The sequence below is a fragment of the Bactrocera latifrons genome, unplaced genomic scaffold, assembly GCF_001853355.1.
Source record: "Bactrocera latifrons isolate USDA-ARS-PBARC rearing strain unplaced genomic scaffold, ASM185335v1 scaffold_247, whole genome shotgun sequence".
In the NCBI taxonomy this organism is placed as follows: domain Eukaryota; kingdom Metazoa; phylum Arthropoda; class Insecta; order Diptera; family Tephritidae; genus Bactrocera; species Bactrocera latifrons.
Genome location: NW_017536041.1, coordinates 308853 through 331525, shown reverse-complemented (window position 1 = coordinate 331525; position 22673 = coordinate 308853). Strand labels below are relative to the sequence as shown.

The 22673-nt window shown below is 36.6% G+C and overlaps 2 protein-coding genes and 1 long non-coding RNA gene across 6 annotated transcripts in view; 2 read left to right on the top strand and 1 right to left on the bottom strand.

Annotated features, from left to right (window-relative positions):
* LOC108969286 (T-complex protein 1 subunit eta) overlaps positions 1 to 5655 on the bottom strand; it is a 17085-nt gene extending 11430 nt beyond the window's left edge. The window contains exons 1-4 of the mRNA XM_018933910.1: positions 5533 to 5655; positions 4866 to 5126; positions 3990 to 4809; positions 3790 to 3924 (exon numbers count right to left, since the gene is read on the bottom strand). Of these exons, the coding sequence (XP_018789455.1) occupies positions 3790 to 3924; positions 3990 to 4809; positions 4866 to 5126; positions 5533 to 5535 (1219 nt within the window). The 5' untranslated portion in view covers positions 5536 to 5655. The remainder of the gene's footprint in view (positions 1 to 3789; positions 3925 to 3989; positions 4810 to 4865; positions 5127 to 5532) is intronic.
* LOC108969287 lies at positions 1570 to 2282 on the top strand. Its single transcript, XR_001993383.1, has 3 exons — positions 1570 to 1661; positions 1740 to 1777; positions 1905 to 2282. It is a non-coding gene; the product is annotated as an uncharacterized LOC108969287 (long non-coding RNA).
* A 3195-nt stretch (positions 5656 to 8850) lies between the features above and the next one.
* The window catches only part of LOC108969275 (putative leucine-rich repeat-containing protein DDB_G0290503), a 139778-nt gene continuing 125955 nt past the window's right edge, over positions 8851 to 22673 (top strand). For 3 of the 4 annotated variants that reach the window (XM_018933893.1, XM_018933892.1, XM_018933890.1), the window contains exon 1: positions 14660 to 15622. The gene's annotated coding sequence lies outside the window, so the exon portion shown is untranslated. Of the gene's footprint in view, positions 9563 to 14659; positions 15623 to 22673 lie in introns of those variants that run through there. The other variant, XM_018933891.1, reaches the window with a different exon arrangement.

Below are 22673 nucleotides of genomic sequence, written 5' to 3'. Positions count from 1 at the left end.
CACAGTGTGGTGTGCAGTTTCATCACGCTGCATTGTCGGGCCCTACTTCTTCAAAGAAAACGGTCACACCCTTACGGTTACTGGATACCGTTACTTGAGCATGTTAAGAGAGTTTTTCGATCCAGAATTACGCCGAACAAGAATTTCTTTCAACTCTGTGTGTTTTCAGCAAGATGGTGCAGCTCCTCACATAGCCCAACCTGTTATGACAGAATTGGGACGAAAATTTCCCAATAAGCTGATATCCAGAAACTCCACATTCCGTTGGCCACCCAGATCGCCTCACCTTACGGCACCTGACTTTTTCTTGTGGGGTTATTGCAAACAGGAAGTCTACAAAGCAAAACTAACAAATTTGAATGAACTAAGACAATCCATTCGAGAAACAATTGCGGCTATTCCTGTCTCAACTCTCCAAGCAGTAATGAATAACTTTTTGGTAAGATGCCGCATATGCATCAACGAGCAGGGGGGGGGGGCATTTAAATTCCATTATTTTTAAAACTAATTCATTTATATTTAATAAAATTGATTGAGCTTTAACACGAATAAAAGAAAAATGAATTGCATACACTGAAAAAAAAAAAAATTATTTGAGTTTTTTAATGTAGCAAAATTCATCAGCCACCCTGTATTTGTAACGTGCAATGTGACTTCAATTGAAACCAATTGCCCTTGCACAACAGTCGCTGCACAATATGGTGGGAGTAGAAACAGTAATAAACAAAACAAAAGGAAAATATGTTGAAAAATTATTACAAAAAAGAAATTATCTTAAAGACTCTCACTTCGCATTTATTATATAAAAGGCGATAACAGATTTTATACCGAAAATTTTTCCTAATTTTTAAGGACGCTATCTTCCAATCTACTGGTACTGTTAACTACCAAAAGAATTACGGCAGAGGCATTAAATTTTACCTCCGAGATGGTATGAGGGGGCTTCTGAAAATTGGGTGATGGGCGTGGCACCGCCCACTTTTTGGTGAAATCCTATATCTCGGGATCCCACTAACCGATTTCGACAAAATTTGGCATGCAGCATTATTTTTGTATTTTTTTGTGACGTTGTGAAAATGAGCAAAATAGAACAATAACCACGCCAACTTCTCATACAGCACAATTTTAAATAAAACTTGATTCCTGCAACTTGTAAGAGTATAAAATGTTCGGTTGCACCCGAACTTAGCGCTTTCTTACTTCTTTTGCATATATATTTTTCGTTCTCGCAATTTACTTCGACGTCGTCGACTTATCTCGTATTGTTCTTTGTGCATTTTATTGACACAGATAAGCGATAAACGTGCCACATACGCGAGTATTAGCAAAATAAATATTTATGAAAAACAGAAAAAAGCAAGATCTCTCGTTATTTAATTTAGCCACGGTGAGCGACTGCACAAGAACAGGAATGTCAGAAGCGTAAAAATTGGAATATATTGTATACAAACATTTTTATGTCGTCATTCAAATCTGCTTTGTTATGAATGTAAACATGAATGCGAATGATTTTGTACAAGTCACGTTGCATTAGACAACAAAAACAACATATGGAATGCATACATAATTCAGCAGTAAAGTCAGTCATATTTCATTGAACGCGTTTGTTACTAAAGAATAATACAAACAAATACTTAGAAATCATAAAATATTGCTGAAAGGTAGAAAGTTTGCGACAGACAGTTACATAATATAATTTTATTTACACAATTTAACGCAATTATTAATTTTCATTATAGTTCAACAAGAATTGAGTAGACTTTTAAGTGTTTTCAGGGTACGTTTTGGCACAAATCTTCAACGTGATTATTTGTACTGATCGTGTTTTTTGCAAAAAAAACAAAAATATACATAGATTTAACTCGGAACAGAGCCTAATTTTTAACTATTTCAAACTATTTCAGAAATGTTTTCTGCCGTGCCCTAAATGTTGCCACGAAATACAGAATAAATCGATAATTGAGTTGAAATTGATGGCGGTGGCCAAACATGGTTGCAAAAATACAAACTATTGAAGAAAATAATGGATACGAGAAATGCAACGAATACACGGAACCACAGCAACCACGCAGAAGAAAAAAGCAGCGGAGTTGTGTGGTGTAAATTTGGCAAACGCAATACGGATATATCGGTTGATTACGTCGACCGCATTTCTTCTGGAAGCAACATGTGAGCATTAGCGGTTTATGCAAAAGAAAATGTGAGGAAAAAGAGCGGACTAGTGTTCACCTTACAGATAGGAAAAATTTACAACAAATATCAATTTATAAATACATACATATGTATGTCAAAATGGCAAGTGTTTTAGTTTACTTTTCAAAAAGACATCGTGTTAATGTGATAAAAAAATTTAATTTTGCTAATTTAATATCAAATCACCATTTTTTATGCAGATCATTAGATTAGGAATATTGCAAATACACACAATTTAAAATGAAATTGAAGCAAGCCGGACCGGTTTATTCTGCGCCATTACAGTGGGACTTACACTACAAAACGGGTGCTGAAGAATGCAATAATTCTTAGGTTCCCTATTATGTATTGAAAACATAGCATGTTTAACGATACTGTGCTTCTTCAGAAAACTTGTCTGCCCTCTAATATTAGTGCAGGAGAGCATAGTCAACTTTCCTTCGCCGCTAAAAATTTGAAATCTATAAAAAATCAACTGTGAGCAGATTAAGCATTGTCTAAGCAACTGGCAGCGAACGGTGTAAGTATTAGCAGCAGTTCAGCACTGCAGCAAGAAGAATCACCAATGCAAATGCTCAGCAACCGCTGCGAGCACAATATTAATAATAATGGCGTAAATACACGATCGATGCAGACGGATGCAACTGCTACAGCAAACGGCAGTATATCAGTCTCTAATCTTTAGTTTCGAAGAATGGGCGGGGAGTTGTACGCAAATACTACACTTGTGTAAATTGCATTTGTGTATATCAAACTGCCAGTCTACCATACACCAAGATTGCCCACTGCTCAATTAGGGGAGAGAAATTCAAATTTAGAAAGTTGCACTGATACCAGCGCAACGCCACCGCTGACAATCAAAAACAAAAGCAGTTAACAAAATTGGCTACAAAGTTTATCCAGACAATAAAGTGAAAGGCAAAAAAAAAAAAAAATAAAAAATAACAAACAAACAAACAAGTAAGGAAGAGCTAAGTTCGGGTGGAACCGAGCATTTTATAAGGTAAGAGGTATAGCAAGTATAAAATACTCGTTGTGAAACCTAAAGGGTAAAGTATTGTTCCGATTTTATCAATTTTCGCCATCATTATACATATATTACCAGAAAAAGATGGACTATGAGTTTTATTAAGATATATGTATGTGGAATAAAGTCAAACCGATTTTACCCTTGTTTCGCATATTATTATCGGAAAATGCTACAAGAATTTAAATAAAATATCCAACAAGTTTACCAATATTTTCGGTCAAAAATTGGCTAGATGGACTGAGGTCCACATATTCGGTATCTGAAGGCTTTCGAATTTATTTTTCGTTATTAACAATTCCATTAGGCCTGATATGGCATATCTAAGAAGCCCTATTAGCGTGAAGATTTATCTCGACATCTTCTTTGGTGTTTGATTTGTATACTGTGAAGTAAAACAATCATACGGAATCTAAATCAGTCTTTTATGGGTAATAATGAATAATGTTATGCGACAATCGTAGGATTTTACAAATTTTCGCTGTTGGAGCAAGTTGCGAAAAGTCTTCAGAATTTCCGCAATGCAGAAATATATTACTTAAAGCTGTATGGATATTATTACAACTTACCTGCAACGACAGAATCATGCTTAATTGTACGGCGTACAATCATAATAGCGTCATGTAGTGAGCGTTCGGTTTCCTCAAGGAATTGTTCGGCGCCTCCACGCAAAATCAATGTGCATGTTTTGGCATTAGGACAACCTTTTGCATGTAAAATAAAACATTGTTAAAATAAATTAAAAAAATTTAATAAATTTTTTTTTCACCTTGGAAGAAGTTGAAACGTTCTCCACCAATTTGACGGTCCTCAAAATATTCACAATGACCCAATACAGAGGCGTTTATATCGTTGGCAGTGGTCATAACAGCGCCGCCGCATGCCTTCATTGTACGCTTCAAATCTTCTTCAGGTACACGACCTGCACAGAACATGTCACGATCTGCGAAATACTGTGTAGCAACATCACCAATTGGTAATTTGGACAATACAACATTAGCACCAGATGCGTGAATTTTGTCAAGTTTTTTGTATAAAATTTGCCACTCGGCATCAACGATTTTCTGGTACTCTTTAACATTATCCACCCTCACTTCGGCATTATCGCGTTCGGCTTTTAGTTCCAATTCTATATTTAATAGAGCTATGTTGCAATTTTTATACGATTTCGGTGCCATTTCGAAACCAGCATAAGAGAATGTCTTTTTGAAAGCAACACCAGCTACAAGTTCGGATTCCTCTAATGATCCACCAGCAACCTTTTTGATACCAATCATATTCAATGGTAACAACTCATCCAAGGAGAGTACGGTTTCTACAACCATTTTTGAGAAGAAATCCTTCTGCTGGTGAATTAATTTTGAGGACATTGCTGTGGCAGCACACTTTTCCAATAACACACGTTGCTGTTCCTTTGATTGAGCCTCAATATGTACAGCCATTTCATTGATCTTGGACATGCACAATTGGAGCGCCTTACGAATAGCTTTAATAATGATACGAGCATGCACACCTTCCTCAACGAAGGGTTTGACTTGTTTCAAAATTTCACCTGCCAAAAGCACAACTGATGTGGTACCATCACCAACCTGTAAATATAAACACGGTTAATCCCAAGTTATTTAAAAAATTATAATATTAATACCTCAGCATCTTGGGATTTCGCTATGTCGACAAGTGTTTTAGCCGCGGGATGCACAATGTCCAAAAGCTTCATTATTGTAGCACCATCGTTTGAAATTGTCGCCTTACCCGAAGCATCAACAATAAGCTTGTCCATGCCGCGCGGTCCCAAGGTGGTGCGCACAGCGTCCACGATGGATTGACAAGCATTGATGTTGGATATGAGTTGCGGCTTGCCCTGAGAAGTGTCAGTTCCTTCCTTTAAAAGTACAATTTGCGGTTGCTGTAAAAAATTAAAAAATATTAATATAAAATAAAATCAGAAGCATGAATCAAATATTTGTCAGGGTGTTGTCATCGAGCACGCCGCATTACACCAATACAAGAGCACACACAGCCGTCTCTAAATAGTGCATGCGAGAAGATTCTTTGAAGGTTATGTTAAGTAGAAGTGTATTTACATGTTTTAATTACTGTAAATAATGTGAGCATTTAAAAACTATAAATTTTTCTTTACTATACAACGAAATGTTAAAAAATTATTTTAAACAAAAGCGGCATGTGCTTGAATGCCTGTTCTTCTTTGCATCCTAAATTACATACTTCAGATGGACTGTTAAGATATATCGATAATTACGCCCATTACCTTTGCGAATTTTCACGTTATAATAATTTATGCATTTACTTACCATATTTAATTAATTGTATGGTAGTACAGTGAATGGTTTATAAAATATTTATTAAATTAGCAACAGCGGCTTTCTCACGCGGCGAATATAATTTCAACGATTGCGATGAGTAACAAAACTTTTGACAGCTGAAAATGTGTGTGTTGAGGGAAAGGGATAGCTGTACATGATTGCCAGAGACCAGAGCTACCATCTCACTGGTTTCAAAATATACATGGTTGCATTTGCAGATACAAATTTATTTATGTTTATTATTAATTTTATTAATTAAAACCAAATTTTTAAAATAGTTGAAATAGTTAAAATAGTTGAAATTACAACGTTTGATGATCACCTCTAATTGGCAGATATTATTCATTTCGGACTACCAGGCTTCAATGTACAAAGGATATGTAATATAGAAAATATAAATTAAACTTTTGTCAAAATGTCGAATTATTTGTCAATATAATCTCCTTTTAGCTCGATACACTTGAGCGAGCGATGTTCTAGGCCCTTTAACCTGTCTGGAAGTCCATTTCCTGTAGTTCCGCAAAGTATGCTTTTTGTCTTATTCGCCTTAAATTTCTGTCCGATCAGTGACTTTTTCACGTTTTGCAAACCAAAAGGAGTGATACAGAGTTAAATGAAAAGAACACGGTAGAAGAGACAGCAGTCGTGATCCAGATTGAGATAATGTGGGCTGTGGCAACGACGAAGTTGTGAACCGATGCATTGTAATAACAGAGCCCTATGTCCGTTTTGTCCTTCTCTACGTCGTCGATATATCTCACTTTATAGATCCCAAATAAAGAGCTATGGTCACGGCCAACTCGGTTCATAGGATAGCTTTCGCCATTCTTAAGGGTTTACAGCCACTTATGAATTTGAAAAAAATCGATTTTTTGGTATAATCGTTAGTATTAGTTTCGGATATATTAGGATTTCTCAAACAACATTACACACGTTTTTTTCGAGACGCTGTTTTCAAAGTCGCTGAGGAAAAATTCTCCCAGACGGTTCTACCGATAAGGGGTGTCATGCTAAAGTCATGCTTGATGCACTTGATACCCCACCTTTGATGAGGTTCGAATAGCATTAGGCGCCTGCAGAACAACATAGCGGCAGAGGCGGATGGATTACTGTCCGAGCTATTCCATTACGGCGGCAGAAATTGACAAGGTGCATATATCAGCTTCTATTCAAGATATGTTCGGATGAAGGCATGCCCGACGATTGGAACCTAAGTGTGTTTTGCCCAGTCCATAAAAAGAAGTACCCCACAATCTGCACCAATTACCGAAAAGCCTTCTTAATATCACATAAAGCCTAAGATCAACAAACTTATTAGACCTTATGAGTGTGGTTTTAGACCTGGAAAATTTAGTATCGACCAGATTTTTACTGGGCGCCAAACCTTGGAAAATACCAGTGAAAGGAAGATCGACACAAATATCCTCTTCGTCGATTTTAAAGCAGCTGACGATGACCCACACCAAAAGCTCCGTCAGGATCGGGTGGGACCTCTTTGAGCTGTTCGATACCAAGCAAGGTTTCAGACAAGGAGACCCCCTATCATATCAATATATTGCTAGGGAAAATAATACGAGCTACAGCTAAATAGCGAAGGTACAATATTTTATAAGAGTGTACAGCTGCTGGCGTACGCCGATTATGATATCATTGGCTTCAACAACCGCTCTGTTAGTTCTGCTTTCTTCAGACTGGATAAGGAAACGAAACATACGGGTCTGGTTGGGAACGAGGACAATATGAAATATCACCTGTCATAAAACAACCATGACATTTGGAACCAGCATCCACACCAACAACAATATCAGTCTTGAAATCAGACGCAAAATCACTCTTGCCAACAGGTGCTACTTTGGACGAGCAAAGACTATACTCTATACGTCTATCATTATGGTATTTACGATGACAACATCTGATGAGTTGACTTTAAGAGTTTCCGAGAGAAAGATTCTGCGTAAGATTTATGGTCCTTTGCGCTAGGCAACAGCGAGTGATATGACGACAGTGACGTAGTTCAGCGAATTAAGAGACAGCAGCTGCGCTGGCTATATCATCTTGTCCATATTGAACAGAACATTTAAGGTAGTAGGCATTCGATTCAGTACCCGCCGGTGGAAGCAGAGGAAAAGGTAGACCTTATCTTCGTTAGAGAGATTAGGTGAAGAAGGACCTAGCTACACTTGGAATCTTCAATCAATGACCACAGTGAAGGGGAGGAGCGACTGGCGTGCTGTTCTGAACTCGGCTACAGCCGCGTAAGTGATGTCAACCTCAGCAAAGAAGAATTTTGACACGTCCTGTTTAGATATGTATATGTGGATTATGATCGAAGTAATACGATTTTTGATAGAAATGTGGAGATTTTGAGCAAATCTAAAGTTTAATTTTTTACAAAAACGACTATTTTTATGTAGCAACTTTTTGGTATCAAAATTTTGCCTAACCCTAGACGAGATTTGAGATAATTTTTTCAGTAAAGCTTCCTCACCGTCTGAAATCTTTTTTTCGGAGGTTTTCCTAGAGGTCAGCTGGGATTAAGAGAAACCAAAATTTTCCAAAAGTTTCATTTACAGAATTCAATGTATTTTAAAATCGATCATTCTTTTTGAAACATTTTGGATTCACTTCATCTCACGGCCTATCTCTAGGAAAACCTCCTAAAAAACGTTGTGAAGTGGATATAACTTGGAAAACTTTGTTAATTAAAAATAACATAACATTTACAGAATGCGAATGTTTAATGAATAAGAAATATTATTTACATTAAGGATATTTTATAACAGTACTTAAATAAATAAAAAAAAATAAGTATTGGAATTTGTCTTTATTTCTCGTGAAACTGAAGTTAATGATGAGTACGAGAGCCAGAAGCGGCGGCCTTAATGGGCTGCTGTATTCTTTGCCCGCCAGTGCGTATGTGTTTATGGTTCACAGCAAGACTCAGAGTACGCTGCTTGCGTGCGAATGCGTTCAACGTGTCGTATGCGTAACACTATTTTTAGCTGCAACAATTTCATCTACGAACAAATAAACGAGACGGAAGAGCAAACGCATACGCAAGGAACACATATTCACACGCACCTTTGACAGCTTGAACGAAATTTGTATAAATAATTACGTGTGTGTGTACGTGTGTGTATGTGCGCGCATTTATATTTTCATTTCGAACGCGTTGCATTTTTTTGTAGAGCGCAGTTTGGGGAAGCAGAATCACATACACGGCGTTGAATTGAAGTGTGGAGGGCGAGGAGATGACACAGTGGACATGGACATCTTCAATTTGATTTCAGTTTGCCCACACAACTTGAACGAGGCAGTTGTCATTGGGAATGAGTAGAAACGAAACGAGAAACGCGAAAAGTGCACGGAGGGGAAAGAGCAATAAAGTTGCAAGTGTAAAAAAAAGATGAAACAAAAACTGCAGCATTTCAGTTACCAAAAATTCTAAATCTAATTCGGTAATATTGAATTGGAAATTTAGATGCAACCAAAAGAGAGAAAACAAAGGACTTGAGCTATGCAAATCATCCTTAAAATAGTTTTAAAGATATATTTGCAACAAATCAGGCAGACTGTATGAATTCGTGCTAAAATTGGATGCAGCACACACAAGCCATACGTCCGAAGGGTTTAGTGATAAGTGCCAAATGAAGTTTTGAATTGGCTGAGTTTTTGAACAAGTTGTCTCAGTGCTTCGAATGTGCTTTAGCGATAAGGTTGGAAAGATTAAAGCCTTTGGGGCATACATTTTTTTTTTTTACATTGAAAATGCGTGAATGAAACGGTTTGTGTGAAAATCGCGCAGCAGTGCAATTTGTGTACGAAACTGACATATTCCATGCTTGTGCAATTAGTTTACATAACGGTACAAATATTGAAAATTATCGCATGATAAGCGAATAAAAACGTGAGTGCCTGTAAGACAGTGTGAGAGAGAAAAAAGACTGCAAACCAGCAACAAGTGAACGAGATAAGCAGGAATGCTGAAGCAAAAGTAGCGACGACCAAAAGCATTTATGTAAGTATGCTAATGTTAGCTTACAGCTAGAATTACGTTTAAGCTCAATTCCTGTTGCAATTGAAGATATATTATTCCTGGCATTATATATTGGTAGTCGAGAAAGTATTTTCGTATTTTGTCAATTGATGTCGTTGGAGTCGTATATCTTCAGTGCTACCAATCATATTGTGTCATACAATATAGTGTTGGAAAAGTGAGATTTTAAGCATCATCATGATCATTTAACCAATTGTAATAATTAAATTCGGAGAAGTTGAAAAAAAAAGTTACAGCTGTTCAAAAATGTGTAAATTCAATGAAAATATTCGCTTTATTTTGAAAATTTTATATAAAAAAGGGAAGAATGTACGCAAGCCACCAATAAAATTATTTTGACGGGGTATCAGCTCATGTAGCACAACAAGGGTTCGCTCGACTCCGTTCTGGAAATTTAGTTTTACACTGATGGAATAATATCTCTAGCGGAAAAATACCAAAAATTTGTAGTCCAAAATGGTACATATTTCTTTATTTATTTATTTATTGTTATAATTATTAAAAAAAATATGTTGAAGTTTGATAAAATACGAAAAGACTTTTTCGACTACCTAATAAACAAAAACAAATTTTGTTGTCATAATAATACGGAACTTCTTGAAGTTTGTGAAAAAATAATAGACCAAAATTAGTATAAAGTTTTGAGTGCGAAGACACTTGCCAGACATCGTCTGTTAGTCCGCCTTTTGGCACAAATATATACACATATAGGACATACGTATGAATTCACACCCACCCTAGCGCACTATTACAAGTTTCATAGTGCTCTTTTGCTTTTCATTTTGCATATTGTGTTTGCACCGGCATTTAACCCAGTTCCGTGTTTTTACAATTAAAAAGAACACCGCAGCGCTGGTGTAATAGCCTTAGATTTTTAGACGATTTTAAAGTTTTTGTGCGTAAATTGTTTGTTTGTTCCGGATTGTTGTTGCATTTTTGCATTTTATGTGCGAAAAATGTTGGCAACCTTAAGTAATTTCGCTTTTTTAGTGCAATTTAAACACGATTTTTTTATAGTGTGAAATATTGTATCGAATTATTATATATTCTTCCTTTTGATCTAACACATTTTCTCATCTTTTGTTAAGGAGATTCTACGTACATAAAATCTTTGTGCCTTTCATGCAAAAGCTGGTCCAGCTGGTTTTTGACACCTTGACATGAGGTAAAGCTACTCGCTTCCAAAAATTTTTGCAGAAACCGGCACAAGTTATAGTTCGAAGATGCCAAGTTTGAAGAATATAGCTTTTATGACTTCTCGCATTATCCTGTTGGAACACTACACCCTTTATATTGATCAATTTCTACTATCTGACGCTTAACTTAATATGTACAGCTAGTCAAAAAATACTTCAGAATTAGTAGTGATACTGTTGAACAAAAGCACAAATTATCGGCCTTCGAAGTGTTTTAAATTGGTTCATGCTTTTCATCATGAATATCATGATCTATCTCTTGCGATTAAAATTCTTGTAAATAACCTACTTTTCGTCATCAATAACGATGCATCTCAAAAATAGATCACAAATAGATCCAACTTCACCAACTTTAAATTGTCCACATCGGCTCCAAAAGTCCTTAAAGGACGTGGTGCATCCTCAAGATCGAAGTTGCCGAAACCAAATTTTGCAAAACAATTTTGGCATTGAAGTTCAGTTAACATATCTTCTCCGTACACATTAAACGTTTCTTTCTGTTTTTCTTCTGTTGCTAGAACTGCATTTTTACACTTTTGTTAGTAAAATTTGACGATAATGCTGTTTTCGATCTTCGATCTTCGTTAGGGGACCAAACAAAAACGTTTTCAAAAAGTATAGAAAATATTAGGGTGGCAAAAAAGTCTTGCGGTATTTTCGGTAGTTGGCGCTGAGAGCGCGTAGTTATAGTTTTATTCGTCGCATCGGGTCATGCTATACCTCTACCTGGTGTAGAGGTGGTCGAAGATGTGCCACGCTCCGGAAGGCCTGTCGTCCAAAATTGCGATAAAATCGCTGAATTGGTCGAAAGAGACTGGCATAGTAGCAGCCGTAGCATCGGTCAAGAGCTGGTCATGAGTCATCAAAAAAAGTTTTATGAACTATTGAAAATTCAATAAAAATACCGCAAGACTTTTTTGACAACCAATATTTACAAACAAGCCTTGCTACATCAACTGTTCTAATATATAACGGTAAAGTGGTTAAGTGTGAGGTTTGCTGCGAAAATTCAATAAGATCAGCTGTTATCATCAAACGAAATTACTTCCTCATATGCAGTTAAGCTCCAAGTTGGTGACGGAGAGGGAGATGATTTCAGTAAAAACTATTTGAGGAAGAGCTTATTGTGTAAGTTAACTGGGAGCATACCCCGTTATAACTACTTTATATACAGGCGATATAAAGTGACATTCCGTAATTTAATGGAGTGCGATGACCTGATATGTCTTTGGTTTTAACGTAGCGTTTCCTTCACACGATAGTGACGGCTACAACGAAAAGGACCACTTATGCGGTTATTGCCAATTCGAGATACCGAGTGCAGTCAGGTCATTCACTGATTCCTGATATCTCCAACTAAGTGGACGTCTTCTCCTTTCCCTGCTTCCACCAGCGGGTACTGAATCGAAAACCTTCAAAGCTAGAGTGTTCTCTTCCATTGTTCTAGCCAGCGCAGCCGCTGTCTCTTGATTCGCTGAACTATGTCAACATCGCCGTATATATCATACAGCTTATAGTTCTATCGACTGCGGTACTCGCCGTTGGCAATTCGCAAAGGATCACAAATCGTCTGTAAAACTTTTCTCTCGAATACTCCCAAGGCCGACTCAGCAGATTATGCCATTTTACATGCCTCCGCATCATTTAAGAGGACAGGAATGATAAGGAACTAGTAGAGTTTGGTCTTTGTTCGTCAAGAGAGGAGATTACTTTTCAATTGCCTGAGTAGCAACTATTGGTAAGAGTGATTCTGCGTTGGATTTCGAGGCTGATATTGTTGTTAATGTTGATGCTGCTTCCAAGATAGAAAAAATGATATTTGACTTGAAAATAATGACTGTCAACAGCGACATGCAAGTCCCGTCGGGAATGCGATGTCTGTTTGTTTGATGACAGGAGATATTTCATCTTGTCCTCGTTCACAACCATCTCGATATGCTTCGCTTCCTCAGCCAATCTGGAGGAAGCAGAAATAACGGCTCGAGACAAAATTAAATAGCACGGTCGGTAATCCATCGGCCCATGCCGCTTTACTGTTTTCCAGGTGGGTAGTTGCTGTTCGAACCTCATCATAGTCGGGTAATGGAACATCTATTCCAACGTCATCGATTGGGGAATCAGGTTCGCCACCTCCAGGTGTTACACTTTCATTGCCGTTCAGCAGACTGGAGAAGTGTTTCATCCAGAGCTTCAGTATGCTCTGATTATCAGCCACTAGATCACCACTTTAGCCCTACAAGTGTATATTCCGGTCGCGCAACCGTCCCTTAGTCGCCGTGTATTTTCGTAGAATTTCCATCCCCTAGCGGCCAGCATATTGTGCTTCCCATACATAAATACGAACTAGACAAAGTCGTTCAAAAACTATTTAAAATGAAAGAGTTTGTTCATAAAAGCAAGTCTTCGGAAGCGGTTTAAAGGACTGCATAGATTTCCTCTAGCAAAACATGGCTTATTTCAATTTTTATTCAAATCTTTTATTATTCTAAAAATAAATATTTTACAAAGATTTTGTGAAATCTTCAAAGTAAAATATTCAAAGCTTGGTCATTACGACGTCATTTCCGAGAGTCTCTCGGGACAAAGGTGCCTCCGCAGAATACAGGATCATCTGATCCATGAACTGGTAGTTGGACGATTAAAAAAAGTGAAAATTGCAGGAAAAAAATTAAAATTTCTCGGCGTTTTTGTTTTGTAAATAGTTGTATTTGAAAAAAAAAAAGCTTCGTTCAAGAATTGGTAAATTCTATTTCGAAAAAATATGTAAAATTTCATTAAAATCGGTTGAGTACTTTGAGAGAACTCTTGACTATCAACTTTAAAAACACAGTTTCGAAAAAAAAGCAATTATTAACTGACTACAAAGCAGACCTCGTGGGTCCAACTTTTCAAGGCTATATCCCAAAAACTTTTAGTAGGATCAACATGAGCAGTTAGGAACATATTATAGAGGATGTTATAAAATTAAATGTCACAATAAAAATTGATTTTTGAAGCCTTGAATCCGACGTAACCCCTTAAAGCTTCGGAAATATAGCTCTCCAAATAAAAGAGATGCATGAAATACAAATTACGCATAATTCTACAAGAGCCTGAACAATATAAAAGACTGTTAATACACAAGAGGATTGAGAAAACAAAACAAAAACTCGAAAGAATACAAAACGGCGAAAGTAAACAAACAAAAATGAAATAAATTTCACTGTAAAGCTCGGCCAATACACGAACGACAACTTCGTTTGTAGTGGTCAACTTGGAAAATGCAAGGAAAATAGAAACAAAACAATCCATTTGCGATGAAAAGTTTAGTGCTGGTTTGCTATATATGCATATGTAATGCATACAATTATACATATACTTAAATTCATATGTTTATTGTATATATGAATGCATGGTTGAAATACTGCAATCGAAGCAAACGCCGGGCTCGTGAAAATCGGAAATATAACAACTGGCCAACGCTGTGAGCAAATTTCAAAACATTTGCCTAGAAAAGCGTAAGAATTTCGGCGGTATGCCAGAAAGCTTCGATTTTGTATAGTAATAACGTATGCACACAGATACATACATACACAACCAACCACCAAGCATAGTGAGTGCTTCAACTATTTGAGCTTTGCGTTCAATGGTTCGCTTATCGTTTCATACGCTGCTCGCTCGTCGGCTGCGTGTGCGGCTAGCAATTAGCAAAGCAAAATGTAAGCAACAACCATTCGTTGACTGTCGACCGTAGAGCCGCGGGGCAATGCAGCGAGGACAAGGTGGCAAGCAAAAGCGTTTGCGATGACGCTGAAAAGTTTGCGGACACTAAGCAACTAGCGTGCAAAGCTCGACCGGCTGCGTTAGTCAATCGGTGTCCGACCGAAACGAAAGATCTCACATTGGCCAAGGAAAATTCTACGAAAAAAATCGTTAGCATTTCCGCCATTAGCTTTATTTTAAGTAAAGGAAAATCGACAAAAATTTACGACTAAGCTACGTAGAATCTCACGCGCAAGAACAGACGACGAAACTAAAGCAAAAATCTAAAATAAACCCGTAGTTAAATAGTTGAAATTGTTAATAAATTGCAACGAATTGAAGAGCAGTTCAATAAGCTAAACGAATACAGTAACATTAAGTCTTTGCCTTTAAACGAAATAATATATTTGCGCCTAACGGTTTTTGTAGTAAAAGTCAATATACGAGTAAATCACAAAATTCTCACGAACACCGCTACAAAGGAATGTGTAAATACGGTACTAAAAATATATGTATATGTATTAGTGCTCGAATAAAAATTATAATAAACAGTTATCGAGCGTAGTAAACGAATAACTGTAATATAAAGGACAACCAATCAAAATTTATACATACATATATTGAAAAAATAATTAGTTAGTGAAAGCCATACACCACACTGCTTATGAAACTCGAATCCTGTTTGTATATATATTGAGAACATTGCGACTAATTGAGTAAATTTATATAGTGACGTCACTTCCGTTATTAACACGAATCAAAAAGTTAGAAGAGTCGCCTGTGCGCGTATCATTCTTCGTACACTGTAAAAAATACTGCACCAATTGCTTCCAACATAAATAATTGCGAACTTAGCGACATAAGCGATACAAAGCGATACGGCAAGAAAGGAGTTATTTCACAAAAAAGGATCGTTAACTTGAAGTGATTAAAGGTGCATTACAAGAAGAGTTCAAGAACTAAAAAAAAAAGTTAAGCTTGATGCATTGCCTTAACCATATATAGAGTGAGTGAATTGCAGCAGTTCGAGCAACGTAGAGCTGCATTGAAACCGATAACTAGCCTAAGGATTCAAAAAGTTTTGGTAGGTATGCTAGTCATATAGACACCTTTGTTTTACTTTTTCTTAAGTTTGATTAGAAATACATCGAGAACACTAATTTTTTTCAGTGTATTCAATTGAATTAATCTCCCTACCATAGCATTGCGCATAGTGTCACACATAGTATTTTGCATTTATTATTGCAAAACAAAAAAAGCAAAAAAATTGCGAAAATTCCGCTCGACATACAATAAGACCAATCATTTGTGGCATATGGAGGCATTTTCAATGCAATCTCATGCATGTGCAGTCACAAGAAGTAGAATAAACTGCACTTGTTATACACCGAAAATCACTAACCCTTCGCTGCTTACGGCGCACGAAGTATGCCGAAGGTTATGATCGCTTAAGAGAGCTAGCTTATGATCTTAATAAAACTGAAATTACTCATACGCCCACGCCATCACACAATTGGTTGAAGATATTTTGTGCTCTTCCTCATTTATTTTAGTTACTTTTAATTTTTATTTAAATAGCCAATGCATATAAGCAAATATATGCCGGTCTGCGCGCATAACTGTGAATTGTAAATTTATTGGAAGCTCGTCGCTTTTGACGCTTGGCGATGACTGTAATCACTGGGCGGCCATTATCTTTTTTTAAAAACCCTATACAACGCATTAATCATACACTTGCGTACTAAGATGTTTTTCCGCGAATTGCTAACATTCATTTATTAATTTTATTTACTAGCTAATCGTTGAATTTGGGCGACCAAAAGGCATGATCTATGAAGGCTCGTTATGGAAAGCAAAGCCTTTCTGGACTTACAGCTACTTTAGACATACAGAAATGGAAAAATCAAAAAAATTCTGCACTAAAATTATCACTGTTTGATAACAAAGATCTGATTATGTTAAACTAGTTTGAAGCCATTTTAACAATAAACTATTTACTGGAGCATTTGAGTTTCTTCGTGCAGCTTTTAAACTCATTTGTAAATATTTGCTATTTACTATTATGATATGTTTCAAAGACAGTCGTCGCATAATCGTTTCCCAAAAAAATTTAGTTTAATAAGACAAGAATTTTTATATAAAAACATATGTATACTCGCATAAAGATTTTTTTATGTTTTATGAGTTTCAATAGTCTTTTCTGGTCGACAAAAAATGATAGGTACTACTGTGGGCAAAAAATAGTAAGACTTTTCAATTTAAATTTCGCGCGCAAACTCATTCGTCGAAATATATTCCTATAGGTTGCCATGACTGACAGTGACATTGTGCCAAATGTCACATGAAGCTAATCACTAGTGTTTATTATTCGCTTGTCTTTCTGAAGTACATAAAGTGCTTGCGGCGATTTTTACGTCGAATGAAACTATTCAACCAAAAAGTTCCATTAAACTTTGTAAGCGCTATCAAATTTCAGCTGTTGAAACGTTCAGAATGTTGGAAAAGACCTTTAGTGATAATTGTTTGTCGTATAAAATGTATTCGATTGGTACAAATTACGCAAACAGGGTCGAGAACGCGTTGACTACGAGCTACGTCCAGGACGGCCATCAACAGTGATCAATACATAAATAACATAAAGGAACTTTTGCTTCAGAATCGGCGATTAACAGTCAGAGATGTTATTGACATCATTGAAATAGCGGCAGGAACAGTGAAAACCATTTCGAAACATCATTTGGGGATAAGAAAAGTGAAAGCAAGATTGGTCGAAAAATCACAATTTTTTTTCTAAAATTAGCGTCGCGTTAACGTCTGTGAAACAAAACCTTCCGACTATCAGGTTGTCATGAAAAGTATTATTACTGGCGATGAGTCTTGTATCTATGCTAACGACACGGAAACAATCGATCAATCGGCCGAATATCGTGGCAAAGATGCGCCGAAGCCGAAAAAAACACGTTTCAGTAGATCAAAAATCAAGGTTATGTTAACAGTTTTCATCGATTATGGAGGTGTGGGGCGCTCCGAATTCCATCCGACCGGCAAAACTCTCACCGAGGATTAATATTTGAGTGTTATGTGTCGTTTTGCGCGAAGCTATTCGTAAAAAGAGACCGGAATTATGGGCCGGCAACTCTTGTCTATTACACCACGTTAATGCACCGTCGCATACTGCATCAGTGAACTCAAACCACCGCTCCGGGGAAAACGTTTTGAGTCAACTGGAGACATTAAACGTGAATCGCTACCTAAATAAAACCATTTTTTTAGCAATCCTTGTTCTTATTTGCAAAAAACTGTGAGTGTCGACTTTTCAAACTTTCTCTTGAGTACAATCATTCGTCAACGACGAGAACAGCTAGTATGCAAGGTTCAAGGTCTGGACTATGCCATAAGGTGGATGCATAAAAACCTCTCACCTAAGCTTACTAAGCTTCTGGCGAGCCACATGCTGCGAATCATCATCATCAGCAGTGATTCGCAGATGATAAAGCAGTTCATCGGCTGTTAAGCGTTAAATCATGTGGCAGCATCTTTTTGTATCCAGCTTAATTTAAACGGCTTCAATCAAATGGTTTTTTGTGCAATGTTTATTCACCATAGTAAGCGAAATAATGCTTACATGATGAGAGGACTCGACGATTTTAATTATTTTTATGATATTTTCGACAATTGGCTTTCGAGAGTACGTTTGCGTCATAACGCACTCATGCCTCATTGATATAAAAATTACAGGTATGGAATCGATGAAGCCAAAAATTTCCTTAAATGGCTATTACAATATTACGACCATATATACTATTAAATTTTCAGTCGCTTGACTTGCGCTTCCGTCTTTATAGTAGATAAACTGTAAAATATGGCATATTGTCTCTTTACTGGTGTCCATCTTTGAGGCATCCTCTAACAATGCTGAGTCAAGCAATCAAAAAATTTTCTGAGAAGTTTTTTTAGACGCAAATCTTATCTTTCTAACGCTATATAGCGTAATCCGTTCGTAATTATAAAACACGAGTTACAGAAAACTAAGTCATTTATTAAGTAACGGATTTTTTTCCGTTTTATTAGATCTAATATAATATATAGTACATACAATCTATGGTCTACTGTGTCAAGAAATTTTTCAGCGGTCGTACCAATGTGTCGCTAAAACTTTCCAAGCATCGTTTGTATATTTCTTCAAAGCATTTTCTAACACTTTGGGCTTCGGTACAACGCTAAGTGTCTTGCATCCCCATGTGCAACATCTGCAGCATAGTAGCAAGACTGCAAGTAGTCAACGACAAGAGCGGCGTGTGAATTGACAAAAGACAAACACTGTGGATGCAGCGGCGCGCATTGGAGGCGCTAACGGCTGCTGGCATTTGAAAACGATGCAGCAGACAAATGGTGTGATAATTTTTCTGGCGAAACGATTAGACAAAGTGCCGTTTGCAGTATATGCAAATATTCAACAGTTTTCTTAGAGTATATATTAATTAAATATATACATTTATACTATAGATCTATGTTTATGTATATGCTTTTTATTATATATATAAGTACAAGTATTTGTATTTATTTTTAATAATTTTGCAGATGGTGTGAACCGAACTAATTAAGTGAATTCGCCAGTTCGTTTGACATTACATCGCCGGCGCTTCGAATAAGGTCAATTAGTTTCAATTTTCCCTTACTCAAATTTCAGCCTTTGCCATACAAAATATGATCGTTTGACAAACGGCGCGAGTACAGAAGTTTGCGCTCATGTTATTCGCTAAACTAGTTTTCGACATATTGAACATTTACTCTATCGCTAAAGCTTCTATGTCTGTAGTACATATGTATGTTCATATGCTTTGTCAGCAATTGAGCTTCCCCAAATTACCAAACCATATTGCGAAGCGTAGGAAAAATTAATTGAATATGCAAAATGCTTCATTAACGAAAGACCGAACGCCTTATTTGGGCACAACAAACAAGTGTGACGACACAAAACAATTGAGACTCCGAAAATGAGTAGGTAAATGCGAAAAGCGAAAAGCATAATTCATATTATATATAATATAATACTATGTTTTAGCGATATCTCACAGTGATTGTCATAGTGATAACTCAGAGTAATGTAAGCTTGATACTTTTATACATATTTTAATATTTTTTTTTGGAGCGGGGCTTGTACTGCCCGCACATTTTCTTAACAAAGCAAGCGCCGTCACTGTTCGCAGCTTAATTTGACTCGTTTTGCTTCATATGCATATAGGTAATGAGGTTGTTGTTGGCGGTGACGCTATGCAACACCTACACTTTCGAGCCGTGCTGTGTTCAATATGAACCATTTTAAGAGTTTATGGATGGCTGATTAAAAGTCTCACTGAAAAATATTTAGAAATATCATTTCTTTCTTTTTATACCCTAAACAAGGTGTTCTAAGTTTGTCACGAAGTTTGTAACACCGATTAGCATCAGCGGTGCCATATCTACAACATCAACAATGACATTTAAAACCTTGATAACTTGGACCACTGAGCCGCTGACAGTGAGCGCAAAGCTAGTCAAGAACTGCATGATCTCACTAGCTGTAGTATCATACTACTTTCAAATTAAACTCGTCGGAAACTGTAAAGGCGACGAGCTCGTTAGAAAGAGCACCCTTCGGATGGAAACGAGCAGGTGTTTCCCTATTTTTGTGCACTCACTGGCGCTGGATCTATGGGATTCGCGCGAGCTCAGTAGGCGTTGATCAACAACCAGCACTTGTACAGTTATCGAAAGTCCTCCGGATAAGAGTGAAACGCCAAAAATCCATGGAGCTCTTGGCTCCGTAATGATTGGTGTTTTAATTGGACTTTGTTCCATTGGCGCTCACGTGGTGAGACTAAGGATTTTGGAGTACGAAACTGGTCAAAGTTGCATCTAAAAACTTTCTTCTTCACTGTCCAGACTTCTTCAGACTAAGGTTGTAACATGTTGGTTGGAATGTTCGCTGTATACGGTATACCTGAACCAGTCTCTCAATTTTTGAGATATCCATCTGAAACTTTTCGCACCTCCTTTTCTCTCTAAGAAGCGGCTTATTGGGCGGTATTGCTGATATCAGATTACTAGAGCATACATCTGCCGTACAAACTGATCGATCGGCATCACGTCCTTGTACGGAAAACTTTTGCAGTTGACGAGATATCTTCACGAAATTTAGCACAGATTATTTTCCAAAGCAAGAGTACAATTTTCAAAGAAATAGTTCAGATCGGCCGACTATAGCATATAGTTGTCATACAAAGTGATCGATCAAAATTATGTTTTTTTATGGAATATTTGTATGTGTGAAGGGTATTATAGCTTCGCTGCAAGTTAACGTTTTTTATATGTATAATTATAATAAATTTGTACAAGCCGCCTCCAAATACACAAAAATTTAAGTTTGAATTTTCTAACTACAACTCTTACAAAGAGCAATTTTCAATAGGCACATAACAGTAAAATTTTTATGAACACATACATATGTACGTATTTAAATAATACGTAAATGTGTGTTAGCGAATAATTAAATGATTCATAGAAGACGCCGCTGCCACTACACAGCCTCTTGAAGATCCGATCTGGTCGCCTCGTCACTGCGAAAGTGAATTTATTTGGCTGTGAGCAGCTGACAACATCTGAAGACAGAAAATTTAACAAAATAAAAGAATCATACAGCATTCTAAGATGATTAGAATAGATATTCGCTCATTTGTACAAACATGCATATGTATAATTGTGAATTCAGTCGAACATCTCAATAGTGCCACTGCAAGCATATAAAAAATTATTTACATGTGCTTGTAGCTGAAGTCACTGGCATAGCGCTATAAATTTTTATGGAGGCGCGAAAATTTGGGTCAACGATGCTTAAGTGTTTGCTAGTGGTTTTCTAACAATCTCCGAGATTCGGAGATTCGATTCTTAAAAGTCATTTGCTTTCCCTTCTACACAGCGCATTGTCTATTTTTAAAACAAATATTTACGTGTTGAATTTGGTGTTGCGAGGCGTTAAATACTTGAATTATGACTGTCAGTGTCAAGCAGCAAGTTCTGCATACGTACAGATATACGTAGATATATACATACTTACCATATGTACATACATATATACATATGTGCACATGTATGTATATCTAAATACAAGCGCACTCGCTCTCCCCAAAGAAGTCGTTCTGTCAAAAACGCAAGCGTCAAGCGGGAGTCTCTGTTTGAAAATTGTACTTTCGAAATATCCAAAAATGTAGCAGTGTTGCTTCTACTTACCCCCAAAGATTTTGATTTTATAAGCATGTGTTTATAGTTTTACTTTCGGCTACATGCATTAGCCGTCAACAGCCATAATAGCGACGGTAAATAATCGAAAAATATGTTTGCCTTTCTCGCATAAAACTCATCCATGTTCTCAAGCAAACCAATTAAATGCCAATTGTTTATGGCTTGTTGTAATTTTTGTAATTTTTCCAACACACAAAATGTTTGCCCTTTGGCAACAACTCGGCAATTGTCTGCTGAGGCTGTTGAAAACCGTAAATTAATTAGTTTCCAGTAAAAAGATTTCGAAATCAGCGTTTATGAAAAACAAAATTTCCTCGAAATGTACCATATTCTTGCACCTACAGCCACAAATCTCTTGTTATGTAAGTGAATTTACATTTTGTTTATTTATTCTTCCACGCAGTTTGAATTGCTTTCCCCTCTGTATAATAGTCTTTTATGTTTATATCTTTCGCTTATATCTACTATTAATTTTGAAATGTTAAGTCTCTTGAGAACCTTGAAAAACTTCAAATACTATCGTTAAAACATATATATAAAGACTGCAATACAAAAATTTACTTACGTAGGCAGCAATACTTCTAGGTGTTTCTTTATCGGATTAATAAAGTTCTGTTTGTAAAAATATGTACACAGAAAGGCTATACTTATAAATTTATATAATAAACAGAAAATTAATTTTGTGAAACTTTCGACCTCAACTCGGCTGATTATTTTGACGCAATTGGTAATCTGGCTGAAAAAATATCAATTCATCACTAAAATAAACATAAACTTCTTTTGTAATGAAATCGTGCTTAAAATAGACGAAATGTTGATTTAGTTGCACCAAAAAATGTCTACCATATCAAAAA